This window comes from Rhipicephalus sanguineus, chromosome 1, assembly GCF_013339695.2.
Source record: "Rhipicephalus sanguineus isolate Rsan-2018 chromosome 1, BIME_Rsan_1.4, whole genome shotgun sequence".
NCBI classification, from domain to species: domain Eukaryota; kingdom Metazoa; phylum Arthropoda; class Arachnida; order Ixodida; family Ixodidae; genus Rhipicephalus; species Rhipicephalus sanguineus.
This window is the reverse complement of record NC_051176.1, coordinates 200,745,340-200,763,075: the sequence shown is the minus strand read 5'-3', so window position 1 is coordinate 200,763,075 and position 17,736 is coordinate 200,745,340. Positions and strand designations below refer to the sequence as shown.

The following is a 17,736-nucleotide window of genomic DNA, read 5'->3' as shown; positions in this document are numbered from 1 at the left end:
GATGCTCATGCAAACAATGCTTTTTACCTTTTCGGCACCGCCTACAGCATCCTCATGGTTCTGGGTGCTGGGAGAGGTCCGCTTGTGAGAGCAGCACTGCATGCTGCTGAGTCAGCTGGCCAGAAGGTTCGGGTCTATGCAATTGAAAAGAACCCCAACGCAGTGCTCACGTGAGTTTCATGTTTTTTTTTACCTCTTTGCTAGCAAATGTTACATCACACAGTGCAATCGGCGTCAAATGGAACGCGAACAGCAAAGCGCCTGCCCCAACCATTATCAATGGCAATGCAATGGCACAGTGCGTGCCATCCAGTCATCACCATTGACAGGCACGCACATCCGGTTTGGTAGCACAGCGCGACTGAAAGCATGAATGTGGTGCACAAGCCGAGTACTACATAAGTGTATCTCTCTCTTGATCATGAGGTTGCAAGCTGTGCTACAGCACACGCCGTCAACTGTAGTAATTTAGCTTTTGTTTTCTTTTCTTCTTTATTTTCTGCAACAGTATATCACACTATAGGGGGATCGTGCTGTGCTGCCAAACCGGATGTGCACGCCTTTCAGTAGTGATGACTGGATGGCGTGTACTAGTATACCGTTGCGAATACTCTAGCCACGCGCTCCGCTGTTCGTGTTTCATTTGACGGCGATAGTACATGCCTGTTATAATGGATCTGCATACAATATGTTTTCAGATACATATAACAGACCATTCTTCTCATTAAAGGGACATTAAAGATGAACACTAAATCAGTTTAAACTGATAAATTATTCTATGTGAACTCTAAATGTTGCATTAAAAAAATGATGGGTGGCAAAGCCAATACACTAGCACACTGGTGTGACATCATGAAGTTTCAGAGTACCATCTTTTGGCATTTTTGGCCATGTTGGCTCAGTGAAAGTTCCCAAAACTTGCATGTTATGTCTCTGGCTCCCTTAGGATGCAATGTAATTTATTTTTACCAATAAACATTTGTATAGGCCTTAGCAGACGCTGTCAGGATCTGATGTCACAGTGAGCTGGGGCAGGAATTTCTAAGGCTGTGTCCCCACCAGTCTTTTCTTTTGGGGCTTTTTCTGACCTCCCAGGAATCTTCTTGTGGCAAGAGTGGCATTATTAGTACATTCAAACCTCGACAGCACGAATTATCGGTTATGACGAAGTAAATTAAGAATAGGCTTGTCATAGCTACAGTGTTACAAATAAACGTTTATAACGAATTTTTCGGATATAACGAAGTTATTTTCGGAGCAGATGTGACTTTGTTATAATGAGGTTTGAGTGTATTGTGAAAGGGTAATTGCTATTAGCAATGAACTAATTTCTCTCCTCAGTGTCTCTAAGTTTGGTCTGCCACGGTTAACAATGCAACAAATTTTACTTCTAATGGTATGAGACTATCGGCAACAACACAGAACTTGCACAAATTCCTACAATACACTTCGCTTTGGCAATGCATATATGCAGCAGTGCATTGCATGCAACTGATTCCAGCTACTTACAGAGTGTGCAAAAATGTGCATTTTCATAAGGAAAGATACTACTGCCAAGCTTCCTGCAGTAGTGTACCACAAAACGGTTTGCTGGCTGATGGCAAGTTTTCGATATGACCATACAAGCAGCACTATGCTGCTACACGTGTCAACTAGATGTTGAGGAAAGGATGAAAGTGCCACTAGGCTTACCGCTGTATTCTCAAAGAAGTATCTACTCGAATTTCACCCTTCAGACCTGAACACAGCACCGCTGCTCAACTGAAAGTGATGACGTGTTTCTCAAGAATTGGTGCCAACTGTTGCTCATGCACAGCAACCATGTCTGCGGAGGGGCAGATTTGCCATTGACTTTCTCATGTTGAGGCGTACCGCTAAGTGGAGGGACGTTCTAGAATACAGCGGTTAATCAACTTCATTTCAAAGCACAGCTTTTGGCAATTCAAAAACGATTGTTAATATTTTGTTTCTTACTGAGCTAGTTTGCAGAATAATCAAAGTAGGCTGGTATTAGCAGTGTCCACATTGTGAAGCGGTCTAAACGTGGTTGAACCGTGTCACATGCAGTGTGACTTCAGTCATGCATGTGCTCCTTTTTTTTTGTAAATTTTATTGTATCCTCAAGACCAAGGTGTTAAAAAAGGGAATGTGTAAAGTCTACACAAATAACATGATTTGTTAATTCAAGCCAGGAGCGATGATGTCTGCAATAACTGAACGAAATGTTGTGTTGTGTTTGATTGCTATGACTGCGTTGGGAAGGTGGCTTCATTCCCGAAAATTCCTGGGAATAAATTGCTCATAATGGATTCTAGTGTGACATTAATTCCAACCTTATGGCAATGATCAGTGTGAGGTGAAACATAGGTTGGAGGTGATATAAGGTTTTCATGCATATAAGAATTGTGGAAATAAAAGCTAGTCAAAAGCACTCACCAAGTTGAACTGAGAGCAGAGAAAGTAATAAGGAGCAGTTTTTTATGTAAGCTATGCTTCATGTGTGGTTATAATTGCTAAAAATGAAACGCGTGGTATTGTTTTTGATTGGTTCAAATGATTGAATAATGGTTTCAGAATGCGGGTCCCAGATGGATGAAGAATATTCTATTTTACTCCTAATTCGCATTTTATATAAGAATAACCTTAATGGTGTAGGAGCAGAAGAGAAATTTCGACAAATATAACCAGCATGTGGTTAGTATTGTTAACTAGGTAATACATGTTGCGTGAAAGTGATCACATGCGAAAATTTGTAAGGCAGGCTTCCTTGAATGATGATTGGTCAGTTGATGCTGGCAGCTTTTCACATCAGCGATGGCCATCTGCATTAAAGCTGTGTAGTGAGTAACTGGATTCCCGTATTTTGGTTTAATTCACCATTCTGCCTTGTATGTGCTTTCTGAAGCGCATACTCTAAAGCATAAGTTACAGGTACCAATAGGAGTAAGGCTAACCATTGTTAAAAAAAAAACAACTAGAAGTGGGGGAATGTGTGTATATTTTTCTGAATTAAGATGCTTTTGCACACAGTCTTTAAAACTGTCTTACAAATGATGTTTTGGCTGAAGTTTTCATCATAATTCAACGAGTGAAAAAACTTGTGAAGTGAAAAAGACTCCTGTCTCATGTGCATGCAGGTTACTTACACAAAAGGCTGAGTTATGGAAGGACCTAGTGACTGTGGTGTCATGTGATATGCGTGATTTTGAGGCTCCTGAAAAAGCAGACATTCTTGTCTCTGAGCTGCTGGGTTCCTTTGGAGACAACGAGCTCTCTCCAGAGTGTTTGGATGGTGCGCAGCGTTTCTTGAAAGGTGATGTTTCTCTATTTCTTGAGTGTGTACTGTTTTGTGAGTCAGTCCCAAAAATTGTGTAGTCTAACACAGTTGCAAAAAAAAGAAACCATGGAGGTATGGTACAACCATATGGTGGTATCAAACTCGTGTCTTTTGTAAGAGGGAGTCTTACATTCTTCCCCCATGACAGTAAGTGCTTTATACAGCTCGCTTTTTTGGACTGCACCTCTGGTTGCAGTGTCTGCGATCGTAAGCGCGGGTTTTCGAACTAAGCCTGTATTCATAAAAATGCCTTACACTAAACCAAAAATTCTAACAAATCTTGATTCAGGACATTAGTGGAGAGGCTGGCCAATGGCAAAGAGCACTTTTGAGCAGAAAGCTTGGTGAAGTTTGGCACTGGTCATTGAGGAAGCGCCACCTCAAAAGCTAGTTGGCTGAGGCAAGATAGTAAGGACAGCGTAACTTATATCACACAGTGCAGCTTAGTGTAATAAATAATCATGTCCCAAAGCCTAGCAAACACATTCTTGTATAGCAGCCAGGATTGGTTCATCATAAATTTTTTTAAATGTTGTCGTAAGATGCCGTTGATGAAAGAGTCGTAAAATGAGTAATTATGAAGTGTACGACTGCACTGTTCTTGGCACAGTGTGTAGTGTTATGATTACAGGCTGCATTGCTAGGCTTTGCAGATTTGTACCAGTTGCCAGAAATAAGCAGTTAAATGGTCACTTAAAACTAAGTTCACTAAGCGCATGACCTGTGCACCCCTCTTCTTGTCTCTCGTCTAGTTACTCGCTGTTTCAATGTAATGTGCCAAGGACAATTTTGCACTTTGCTGATGAGATTCAAGCAATTATAGTCCAGGTTCCTTGCGTAACTATTGATGAATTTTGAGCTCATCTGAACAAACGTTTTTAAAGATGGGTTTTTCCAATCCATCTGTGCTTCTCATGTTCCCAGTGATGCATTGACATAAGCTGTTTGAGAACTAAGTGCAGATCACATTTGTTACAGTAGGAACTACTAGAGCTGCATGATGGCTTTGGCTTGGCGCTACAGTAAATGTCTGATTTTTTTGTAACTTCCTGGGGGTTGCGAAATCATTTGAAAAAGTGGCTAGTCTGGAAAGACTAATGCATGCCTTTTTACTGCTCTCAAGAGTCCAAATCGCCGTAGTCACGTCCAAAATAGCTCTAAATGCATTGCCAGTATGCTTATTAGGCGTCTCGACGCTTGTGTGTGACAGGAAACATTTGGACCATGTTTTTGTAATTAAGGAACGCTTTATGTCCTGCTTTAGTGGCCCATTTTCATTCTTGGAAATGGGCCACCACTATACATTGCACATGATTGATCGCATAATACCTCTGCTGCATTGTGGGGAAGCTGGCTTTGGGGAACTGGAAGGTGATGCAGAGTATGCTTTGGGGGGTATGGTAGGGTAAGTCGACCAAAAAAACAATTTTTTTTATTTAATTACTAAAAAATAATACACACTCGGAGGAGCAATTCCATGCATTGGTAAGCCCGTAGGAGTGCTTGAAGCCATTTAAAAATGGCACCAAAAACTGCGCCTCCTGACGGATGCGAGGGTTTGTTTACATGTTGTTACAGGGTTTGTTCACATGTATACGTAGGCCAGATGCACCAGTGCCTCATTGCTTGATTAATGCTTTCATGACCGCGGAGAAATCGGTTGTTTTTGGCTAGTCTAGGAAATATTTTTTTCCTGCCACAGAAAAGAATTGATGCTAAAGTGTAGGGTATCAAATGATAGAGGAAGAATTGATCTTTCGATCAGTATTAATTCCAATGAACGTATTTATTTTGAATATAATAAAAAAATTCTCAAAGAAAAATGCATCAAAAAGAAAAAAAAAGATGAATAAAAACATCAATGCTATTCTGCAAAGGTTTAACATTTTAAAAAATCGAAGTATACGTTTTGACTGCAAAGCCCTCGTAGAATAATAGTGGAAATATAAGCTCTGTAAGTACAAAGATTATATACATAAATACAAGAATGGAGGCACTAGTGCCTATCATGCCACCGCGTGATGCAGGTTCTCGACGCGGTGAAACAAAGGCTGGCTGCGCATGTTTCAGGAAAAAAAAATTTTTTTTCTGTTCAACTTTCCTAGCATAGTTTGCAGTTCTGGTATTTTTCAATTTTCCTGTGTATCCGTTGAAATGAACAGTGTAGCCTGTTCCAAATCTGCAAAAATCCATAATTGTACGCTCATTTGACCTTTCTCCCTCATATACTGCCAAATACCATACCGACCTTCAGATTTCAGCATTTTCTCATCCTTTGAAAGGTTCCGACGGGGTTAAAAAATAGCGTAGAAGAATCGTTCATGTGTTGCAATGGAGAAGACACGTGGTGAAGCTTCTCGTGGGATGCGACGGTCGTCTTCAGATCAGAGACACTCAAGAAGCCTTGAAATATGTGTCGTTGACACCAACACCAATGCAAGCGCGGGACTTCAACGATTATCATGTACACATGGAGTGCGACGAACTTGCTCATCTTCTCTTCAGTAACCTACCTCCATGGATCCGTCCCTCTCACTGTATGTTGGCTTTTCGAAAGTATGCATCCACGCATGAAAGTATGCATCCACGCATACTTATCTGTGTGGTTGCATATCTCTCAGACGACTTTTGCGGTGAAAAACCACACGAAGATGCCGCCGCGCAGCGCACCGGAGCGTTGGATCGAAGTCCACTCCGCGCCGTCTTCGCCGAGAGAACTGCGCTCTTTCTGCAGCCGGCGCCAAATGCTCCCGCCCGAATGAAGTTAACACCTTGCAGGTAAGAGCTGTTATTTTAAGAACACACCCGATACGTTTACGTCGACGCGCGGCAGCGATAAAACGACCTGAGGAGAAGGCGAAACTTACTGGTGCATAGCTGCTGATGTTCCGGGGACGTTTGACGCACTTTCGACGTCTGTATACTGAAGCCTAGCGAATCGAAGTCGTCTTCCGTGTCTGTGCTGCTACCATCATCCAGAGATTCCCGCTCAGATTAATTGGAATCCGTCGAAATTCACCGTTTCTGTGGAGCACCCGCGAGCGATGTCGACGCGAAGTCTGAAGCAACGAGCGCTCACCTACTTGACTGCGAATGAGCTTTAAAAATCTTCCCGCGGTGGAAAAAAGAAACTCGCAAACAAATCTGATAAAAGAACATGCTATTTTACCCTTTGTATTGCGTTAGCTGTCCAGAACCGCTCAGAGAGTGCCAAAACTTGAACTTGAAGTCATCGATAACATACTATCGATGGGAATAGGTGCGGTCACGAAAGTGTTAAGAGAGCATGCTTTGTCACTTAGCAAAAATGATTACGTGCATGTGTCTGTGCATGTGTCTGTGCATGTGTCGATGCACTACCGCCAGTATAGGTACTTGGTCCGGTTTGCAGAAATGCTTATTATTTATAAACATAGGAATCAATACATGAGATTAGCACAGTTGAAACTGTTCATATTGTTTAAAAAGGTGCTGATTGCATCCACAAGCTTTGATTACACCATGTTTAAAGAAAGTAATAAAGGTGGCTGAAGGGAGACTTGTGCTGTTGTTTATGCATTTTGATCAGTTTTTTTGCATGTAACGTATATGTATTCCTGTTTTCTATGGGTTAGCCTAGTTGAGAGTAAGTGCTTCTCCGGTTTCCTCTCTTGTCCTGCATGTGTTGTTCATTTGCACTGTTCCAATATGTTTTAAGCAGCAGACTGAAAAAAATTCACAGGTTTTCAAGTGTGCTGGCATTGTGGTTGGCAACTGACTCTTTTTTCCTCTTTCCTTTAACCATTTTTTTTTACTGCCTGGTTATCAGGCATTTTTGTAGTTGCCTACATGCAAACAAAAAAACAACAAAAAAATACAGTGTCTAATATTGAAAGGTACAATATTTGACAATGAGAGCAGTCTCACAGCAGAACTGTAGGCCAACTGCTTCCTTCAAGTGCTGCAGGTGCTAGCTAGTACTACTAGGTTATGTAACTGCATTTAGTGACCATTTTTTACTCATAATGTTCAGCCATGTTTTGTGAGATACTGCTTGGCAAGTAATAAGTGTGCAATACCTTGAACGTAGCTGATGCTGAAATTTTTGATCTGCTACTCTTTCAGCTTAAGTAAGAAATGAGGCATTGTAGCTCTCTTATATAACCTTTTACCATTGGCCTACTCTGTGGAGGAGTTGTCAGTTCACTTAAAATTTCACCCAGTTGTTTCTGTCAGCAATAGATTTTGTGGAATATTAGTGCTTGTTTAAAAATGGTTCCGCGTTTGGGAGCTCTTTTTGATAAATACGTACTTCAAAAATGTAATTGATTGGTGATAATATAACTTGTCTATTGCAACAAGTTTTTTCATCATGCAGTGCAGTATATATGACTTAAACAGCTTGTAATGTAGTTGTCACATTATAGTAATCATAATACAGTCTTATTCATGCCCTGCTTCCCAAGTAGTGAGCCAGAAATAGATCCACACAGGTACAATCATGGACAATTGATATATAAACTAGTTAGGGTTAACTAAAATTCATTCCTTCATTTTTTTCTCCACCAGTACACTTAAAGGAGCCCTGCTACACTTTTACAAGTAACCATCGAATAGCTTCATTAAAGGAGTGCGCTTAACTGGGCTGGTTGGTACATGATTAAGAAGAGAGCAAACAGCGCTAAACGCGGGACGGAAAAGAAGAACGACAGACACAAGTGTCTGTCGTTCTTCTTCTCCGTCCCGCGTTTAGCGCTGTTTCCTCTCTTCTTATTCATTGAAGGAGTTTATTGCCTGACGAATCGGCGGTTGCAAAACTGTTTAGGATCCGTCAAATATGCGCGGAGTTGCAGAGATTTGTTGCACGCTGTAATTGCTTTCTCTCGTCTCGAGTGTGCTGGAAGCTAAGCAGGGAGGGATGTCACGGGGGAAAGAAGAAACGTCACGTGCGCATCATGACCTTGAGCACTTTTTCTTTGTTTTCTCTTTGAACGCGTGGCTTACTTTCAGTGTGATAGAGAGCGGACGTAGAAGCACGTGGCGGCTTCCCGCGGCGGCCACGGTAACTTGAAGCCCACAATGCTCAAATCAGCCGATGGCCGTGAATTTGGGTATAGGGCACGGTCATTTGGGTATATGGCATCATTTTTAGGGAGAAGAGGGAACGATTTCTAGCTGACTTTGACAATTAATTGTAAATTCCAGGCTACGTGCTGAGCTGTTATGTTTGGCTCACGTGTTCTCAGGAGCCTCCACCACCGATCAGCGTTTTCTGTAGGCTTGTGCGAATATTCGAGCACTTCGAATATTCGAACGAATAATACAGTATTCGAATTCGCTTCGATTCGAATTTAAATTATTAAAAATTTTGAAGTATTCGAAATGAACGAATAGGTGTATATTACAGAAGAACGTGTTGTTGGGCGAGTTGGTGCTTGCTGAATGACATAGTAATGCCTTGCTGAATGACATAATGTGTATATATGTGCCACAATCTTGTAGTCTTCATTAAAGTTGTGAGTAGCGCCTGTCCCGTCGGTTTGTGTTCCTTACTTTGTGGTGTGTGTGTTTTTAGCGCTGCATTATGTCATTCAGGTGTATATTAGTCCGCTTGTAACCCCCCCCCCCTGTAAAGGTGGTTTCACTGCAGGGGAGGGGTGCTGTACGGTGAATACACCTTTCCAGGAAAAATCCGTACTGTCCCTTTGTAAGCTTCTGTAAAGGTGGTTTCACTGCAGTGGAGGAGTGCTATACCGTGAATACACCTTTCCAGGAAAAATCCGCACTGCCGCGAAGCCCCATTTTCAGGTTAAATGAACATATTTCCCTCACATCGATTCATCATTTTCTAAGTTTAAAAACTTGTTATACCGGCTTATATGCTCTAAGTATAATAAATTTCAAAACGTAACATATTTTACAGGTTATCACTTGCATTCTACCGAAAGCCAAATCCTGCTACTATTCATAGTTGCTTCCACTTTCTTTGAACCAAAAAGAATGACATTTGCACATGCCTTGTTACAATTAAAAAAAAAAAAACGTTGCGCAGGTTGGTCATGACAAATATGCTCGTTTTTCTTTATAGTATGTGATATATACACTATTCGAATTTGATTCGAAATTATTCTACCAAAATCACTATTCGCTTCGACTTCGCTTCGAACCTAAAATTTACTATTTGCACAAGCCTAGTTTTCTGACCACACTGAAAAAGGGTTGTAGGGCCCCTTTAATGTCTGTATGAAATTGGCGTGCATGTTTATTTGGAGACCTAAACCATCTTTCTTGACCATTATAATTAGTGGTCCAAAATAGTGCTCTTGAGTTATCAGTCGCAGGGTCTATTCCTCTTCCTAATTTCTCGTTGGTGTTTAATTTTTCGATGACTGTGCATACATTAGATGGAGACTGCAGAAAGTAATTTTATTGATTGCTTGATTTGACGTGACTCAGTCGAATGTTCACTTTGGCACAAGCAGTGCATTGGTGAAACAGGACAGCCTGTTAATGTTAGATTAAATGGTCATTGCAGAGACACAGCAAAGAAATTTCCTAAAGCAGTGGCACAGCATTTCAATTTGAGAGGTCACAACGTCTATCTTCTATGAGCTCAAAGTTTACATACTTCAGTCAAACTTCCTGTCCCCGAGAGACAGAAAATATAGAGTCATATCTTATTCACAAGTTTTAATACACTCCAGCCAATAGGCATAAACATTTCGAAGAGAGCTCTTGAATCTATCCTATATGGTAGGTATATCAGTGTCAAATGAAACGCAAGCAGTGGAGCACATGGCTCAAGCATTCGCAATGGTATAATATGCACCGTCCAGTCATCACTATTGAAATGCGCGCACATCCAGTTTGGCAGCACTGCACGATCCCCCTATAATACAATATTGTTGCAAAAAATTGGCGGCGAGTGCTGTAGCACAGTTCGCCAAAACCATGAGTACTATCGGTGCTGAATGAAACGCGGGCACTGGTGTGCGTATTGCAGCTTGCAACCTCGTGATCAAGAGATACACTCATGCGGTTTTCCACTCGTGCGCCGCATTCATGCTTTGTATTGCACTGTGCTGCCAAACCAGGTGTGTGTGCGTGTCAGTGGTGATGACTGAACGGCGTGCACTATACCGTTGCCAATGCTTGGGCCAGGTGCTCCGCTGTTTGCGTTTCATGTGATGCCGATTGTACACGATGACGACTAGTGAGACTTGATCCTTTTACCTACTAAGCGTTTTAACCGCTCTGACTGTGAAATCCCCATGTTTAGCTTCTGCTCACATGTGATGCGAAATACAATGGTGCTTTTTGCATTTTTCCTGGACCCCAGCCGATTCACGACTAAGTGGAACGCCTTCCCTCACCCCTTTGAACATAACAAAACCCCTACACAAGGCATGTACCTCCCCTGGTTTTCTTTCCCTTATTGATGTGTTTCCTCCTTACTGACTCCATTTGACATGCCAGCCTATCACAACCCTTCCTGTCTTTCCTCCTACCTCCCCTTTTCTTTTTCCCTCCTCCACTTTGTGGTTGGGGGAAAGTGAGCAAAGCGTAAGGATACACACAGCTAAGGAAGGTACCTAGTATCTGCCTTCAAGAAGACAAGACCACTTGCCAAACGTTGCTCTAGCAACACCCTGGTTCAAGAATTTTTCATCTCTTCAGTCTGTAGTCTAACTTTCTCAAAGCTAAGCAGATGTATTTTATTCAACACAGTTGTTTTTTCAAGCTCATAACAAAGGCACACACTTCGCAGTGACGATTTCATGTACCAAGATTGTCCAATCTTCCTCATGCTGTTCAAAAGAATACGGTTATGCAAATTTTTATAAGCTGTCATTTTCATAGTCCAGCTAAACACTTCTTTGTGCAGAATTGCAAAGTGATGCTGTGTATCACCTCTGTGTTTTAACTATTGTTTTGCACTTCAATCTTATTTTTTTTATCAGATGATGGCATCAGCATACCTTGCCAGTATAAGTCATACCTGGCACCACTTCAGTCTTACAAGCTCTTCACAGAAGTGGCTGCACTAAGGGACAAGGACAAGCATCCTCTGGTGAGCGTTTTTATGGTTTCTCATGAAAACTGCTGCTTTGCGTACATTTATGATTTCTGTTGTTTAAAGGACCACTGACACCAAAATATCAAGCTTGAGATGTTTTACAGCGAAAGCTGTTATGAGATCATTTCACCGGCCGTTTTTGGCGCCGTAGTTGTCCGCCGCCGCCGCCGGTGTCCGTAACCAGTATCGCTCGAAATAAGGGGGAAAAAAACGAAATAAGAAAAAATTTCCAGGATGGAACGAGGTTCGAACCTGGGCGCTCTGCGTGGGAGCCCAGTATTCAACCTCTGAGCTATGCCGGTGCTTGAAACTGCTTTGCAAAAAGCTCCTATACTGGCTTCATGTCTGGAAGGAACCACACTAGCATATGCAATATAGCGTGGTTGAAGAGTAAAATAAGCACCAAGCGTCGCACAACGCGAATTCTGTAACCAGGAGTCACACAATGCGAATTGCGCAACGAGTAGGTTGTTGAATGCTTCCAACCCATTACAAAGGGCTCTGCCATAATTCTTCATTGTCATCAGGCACAGCATCAACAAAGTGCGCATAATGCCTTACGTGTGTTTAGCAGGTACCAATGCTCTCCGTAGAATGACGAAAAATGGCACAGTGCCTGCTGCCCTACTTCTCAAAAATTACAATGATTTATAGCGTAGTGGGTTCCTCACAAGTGCACTTGTATTGGTTGCCAAGGAAGCCCATAAGCGCATGATCCACTTCCTCGGGGTTGCAAGTGAACTTGTATTGGTTGCCAAGGAAGCCCATAAGCGCATGATCCATTTCCTCGGGGTCTCAGTAAAGTTCTTCGCCCCACCCCCGTCTCTCTCCCACGTCAACGTATGTTATACAGCATGACGGGAGATGGAAATAGCGACCGGGCATCACCCAATGCAAATTACATAGCTGGTGGGCGTTTAAAGATTCCAACCCATTACAAAGGGCTGAGCCATATTTCTTCATCGTCATCAGTCGTCGCGTCAACAAAGTGCAGATAATGCCTTACAGACGCGTAGCTGGTGCCTCGCTTCTCTGCAGAATGACGAATAATGGCTTAGTAGGTGCTTCCCAACTTCAGAAAAATTGTGATTTATGGCGTAGTGGGTACCTTTCTAGTGTACTTGTATTGTCGCCCCAAGAGAGCTTACAACGGGCTCTAGAAACGCCGCTCTTCCAGCTTTCGCTGTGACTGTGCTGCGGTTTCAGCGCAGGCTTGGCGTTTTTTTGTTGTTCCGTTCTGTTGCATGCATAGGTATCTCTGACTGGTTATCCGTGGCAAACGTAGCCTTGAACATGTTTCAAAGTGAGCACGAGTCCTCGTCTGAGTTAGCAGCACCTCACGTCATTGTCATCAATACATGTTTAGCGGGTGCTCAGGCTTCCTGTGACGTGCGTGACTGGTGCATGACGGGGGCCTTCCTCCCTCGGCTCTCTCGCTTTGTTGTAGGGCTTCTCATAGATGGTTCGGGTTGCTTCTCCGGTGGCATTGTGAGTGGCATTGCGAGGAAATTTTTTTCCGAAGGGGCATACTACTGACTGTGAGGTGGGGCCTGTGTAGGCGAATATATTGCGTGTCATTGTATGGCAGGTGTCCTATATTAACAGAAATTTTGGCAGGAGAACACGCCCGGCGCGTCACACCCTGGCTAATAATGCAACACCCACGTCGTGTCCTTTCTTCAAACATACGAGCACAGGTCGGCAAACTCACTCATGAGTTGACTCACTCAAGCTCACTCAGACTCAGATCGGGTCGTGAGTCTGAGTCTGAGTGAGTGAGCCAGGTGAGTAATATTTTGGTGAGATTGAGTCCGAGTGAGTCCGGTTGAAGAAAATTTTCGTGAGTCTGAGTCCAAGTGAGTCCAGTTGAAAATATTAGTGAGTCTGAGTCCGAGTGAGTCCGAAGCTCAAGATGTATTTCTTGAGTAAGTCTTAGTGAGCTCCACCTTTTTTTGCCGACTTATGGTCCTGTCTACTCATCTTCAGCATTACTATCAGCCTTATATTGGCTTGCATTTGTACTAAAGATTATTCATATATATATCTCAGCACTCTAGCATTCATGCGCCACCTCATTATTTATTGATCAGAAGCGCGGTTAGGGGAAGAGGTGCCATGACCTCCCCCAGCAAACTCTTTCATGGGAAGTTCTTGAGGTTGTTGATAAAAATATCTCGTGTGAGTCGTGTATTTCATAAAAATGTCCGTACTGGATTGAAACCACTGAAAATTAGTATTTGAATGTACAAGATCAAAAGGCGCATTGTAGCGCACCGATTATGTCAGATATTGGCATTTAAGAGAATTGACACCAAGATCTAAAAAAAGCTAATTTTACACCAACGGACTCATGAGTCGACTCAGTCAGGCTCACTCAGACTCAGGTGAAGCCGTGAGTCCGAGTCTGAGTGAGTCCGGTTGAGAAAAATTTTGGTGAGTCTGAGTCCGAGTGAGCCCTCAGAGCAAAATGTATTTGTTGAGTGAGTCTGAGTGAGCTCCTATATTTTTGCCGACCTATGCATACGAGGCCCTGAATAAAAAAGCACGTTCTCAGTGTTGCTGAAGCTTGAGCCTACATGATCCTATGGTGCTCCACATTGGTGGGGCGCTAAATTTATATATTTTTGGGCAGGTGTCTTGAAGTGACACCAAAATTGATCCTAATTAACATAATAATAATAATAATAATATCTGGGGTTTAACGTCCCAAAACCATGATCTGATTATGAAAGACGCCGTAGTGGAGGGCTCCGGAAATTTTGACCACCTGGGGTTCTTAACGTGCACCTAAATCTAAGTACGCGGGCCTCAAACATTTTCGCCTCCATCGAAAATGCAGCCGCCGCGGTTGGGATTCGATCCTGCGACCTTCGGGTCAGCAGTTGAGCGCCGTAACCACTAGACCACCGTGGCGGGGCTCCTAATTAACAATGCTAGCATTAATTATATGTTATGTTAAAGCATTTGTGCTTCAATTTTGTGATTATCCGACATAGACCTTTAAAGCATAAAAGTCACCAACAATAATTTGACTGTCAGTGGTCCTGCCACTGATCTGTTAAACCCAAATGAAAACTGAGGCACTATAAGTGGCGAATACGTCGTGGTTACTTGGCAGAAAGCATCACAAACTAATAAACATTAACTTTTTTGTTCACCACTGCACCTAGAGGCCGTGCGGTGAAACACAGGATCACACAGCTGATCCTACTGGATACTAATTACAGTTAAACCTGGATATAACGAAATTGACGAATTCCCCCAAAAATTTGTTATAAACAGGTTTTCGTTATATCCAGTTCGAGCATGAATATTCAGAAAAGAAATGCACAAATTAAACACAGGGGGAATTAAAGATAGAGCTCACCCAAACGGATGTTCTGGGCCCATTAGAACAAAAGTTACACTATGTTGAACATTCACGAGTGCGTCAATTTCAAGCTGGGATTTCCTTCGCGAATGTTCAACATACCGTAACTTTTCTTCTAACGGGCTTAGAACATTCATTTTTGTTGCATTGCACTCAGTTTTGATTTCAGGTTATTGTGATATGCTGATTTACTTTGTAACCCTTTTTGTTGAAAAAAAAAATCTTCCTCCCCAAAAGGCACATAAAATATTTTGTATTTTAAAAACTACTGGTTATACTAGAAAAATAATTGCATATTTGAGATCAGCATGCAAATATACATAAACTTGCGAAGTATCCTCAAAATCGATCAAGAAATGAGAAAAAGCTTTTAAGAGCAGTGTCCCCCCTTAAAGCAGAAAAATTATGAAGATATTGTTTGGGAGCAGGCTCTCTTTCTTATTTTTTTTTTACCAGCGGCATATAACACCTCCCGAAAAATATTTCTGGCTACGCCACGGTGGTCTAGTGGTTATGTGCTCGACTGCTAACCCGCCGGTCGAGGGATCAAAACTCGGCCGCGGCAGCCTCATTTTCGATGGAGGCGAAAATGCTTGAGGCCCGTATACTTAGATTTGGGTGCACGTTAAAGAACCCCAGGTGGTCAAAATTTCCGGAGCCCTCCACTACGGCATCTCTCATAACCAGATCGTGGTTTTGGGATGTTAGAAAGCCCAACAATTATTATTAATTACACATCACAGCGGTGCGGTCTGTTGTACACCATATTGTAGATGCAGCTGACGAACTACACTCTGTGTCTTTTATTACACAGTCCTTCTTAGACCAAGACGCCTCAAATGACACAGCTCACTTAGCTTGCAAGGGGCAGAAAAAAGCTCTAGCTTTAGAATGTTTGCGGGCTTTTTGAGATGATGGGACACCTTGTGTAAGCAGGTAATCTCAGAAATGTTTTTTGCTTATCGTAAGTTTGGTTGCACGGAACTTGCAGAGCAACCCCAGTTGAAAGGTCTATTATTCGCTGTTTCCACTAATAAAGTTTGTTTGATGTTAGCGCTCTTTTTTTCTCATTTGCTTTTCACTTGCTTGTGCTATTAAAAGCATTTGCTTAGTGTGGAACTAAGATTAACAGTGTGAATCCATCTATATTTCATACTTCATATTTTCCTTTGGAATGTGAATTTGCGACTACATGATAAACATGTTGTTTTTAATGTGTACTTGCATAACTTTATTGGATAACTGCCATTTCTTTTCAATGGATTTTATTCACAGACTCCCTACGAAGTGCCTTATGTGGTGCGTCTGCATAATGTTACTGAGCTAGCGGAACATCAGCACTTGTTCACTTTTGTCCATCCAAACAAAGGTTTGTCTACTAATTTTCTTTTGGTGAAACTGTACCTCTTACTTTCAACTTATACTTTGAAGTACCAGTATATGTGCTATTTAGGTGTTCTTCTTTCTGAACAGCAGGGACTTCAGTGTGGTTGGTAATACAGAGCCTTGCAAATGAATTATTTTGAAGGGGGTGAAATGATCAAATTGCTGTATCTTGCTCGAATGAATTAATATTACTGTGCACAATAAAAAGTACTTACAAAATATTTTGCAGTAACATAGTAGAAAGCATGTATGACTTTTTGTAAAACATGATATAACTTGGTGTAGTTACTGCTTGAATGTGATCTCTGGTCAAATAAGAAATTTTTTGTGGTAAGCATAGTTTAAATTGAAGTTGAACTTTGATATAATGAAATATTGGATATATGGAAGCATACTTGCCAAGTCTCCCGGATTCCTCGGGAGACTCCCGGATTTTGAACGTTTCTCCCGGTTGTACGGGTCATAGGAAAATCTCCCGGAAATCCAGTTTTGCCCCGCGCGTCCAGTGCTTTGTCTGGCCACATGAGCAGAGCTGTCTGGCCATGTAGTAGAAAGGATTCTTCTTCTTCTTTTTTTTTTAACGATGGTAGAAACGTTCAACTCAGTTTCATTGCGCATGAAGTAGCTGTGCACTTTGTGCCGCAGTGCTGCCAACGCAAACGTGTCATAGCGCTGCATCCGCGTCTTGCCTGTGATGCGTACATAAGTACATAAAAAAGATGCGCTCCGTTTTCGCTAGGAGAGAGCGCTCGCAAGAATTATGGCGCCAACACAAGCTCGTGATGCACGTGGCTGTTGTTTGATGTCGTGACGCGAGGTGGGACGTTTCGCGTACAGATGCGCTACACGCAATTTAAAAAATCTATCCCACAAGTTATCTCGCCTTCAAAATTTTGTGTCACTACTGCTTTAAGTGGAGAGACCAGCACTTAAAAGGGTAGCCGTTACCGTTGTCTGTCGAGATCGCGACCGTCCCCGTCTCAACGGCGCCCCTTATGGTCCCTTGCCCGACGAAATAACTGGTAAGCAAGCGACGACAGGCCACGCACGCGGAGTGATGTTATCGCATGTGCCCTTCGCGCGACGGTGACGGCCGTGTCGTTTCATCTCTGCTTCAACCGCGTTCGTCGCGAGCGCTAGCGCGCTTTTACTCGCACGTGAAACAGACGATGCGTAAGCGATGTTATCGGTTTGGACTCTGTACAGATCAGCGGCGACCGCAAAATCCCGCTGACAGTAGGCAGTTTTAGATTAGCGTACGCTAAGTTAGCATTTGCGGCCCGCTATTAACAGGAGCCCGCAAGCGGTTAGCGTACGACACATGTGCAGTTGCGCGAAAAGCCAACGCAAAGCTTTGCGTACGCTATTCTATAACTGCCTAATGTCCATATAATTGCTATCGCAGTACCCTCCCCCCCCCCGCCCGCGGTCGGCATACTTTATATGCCGACCGCGGTTGTTCAAAATCAAAGGTGACCTGAACCACCCCTTGTTCTTGGTGGAACAACACATACAGTGTAAAGCAGATGATGCTGTGAACATTACAGCCAAATCTTGCAGTCATGCACGGCAAGGAGAGTTCACAAG

At 42.6% G+C, this 17,736-nt stretch overlaps 1 protein-coding gene across 1 annotated transcript in view; it reads left to right on the top strand.

The window, feature by feature from the left end:
- Nucleotides 1–17,736, top strand: part of LOC119405323 (protein arginine N-methyltransferase 5-like) — a gene marked incomplete in the record, with an annotated part of 87,508 nt that overhangs the window by 43,898 nt on the left and 25,874 nt on the right. Inside the window, 4 exon segments of the mRNA XM_037672156.2 lie at nt 48–170; nt 3,138–3,313; nt 11,278–11,387; nt 16,039–16,132. Of these exon segments, the coding sequence (XP_037528084.1) occupies nt 48–170; nt 3,138–3,313; nt 11,278–11,387; nt 16,039–16,132 (503 nt within the window).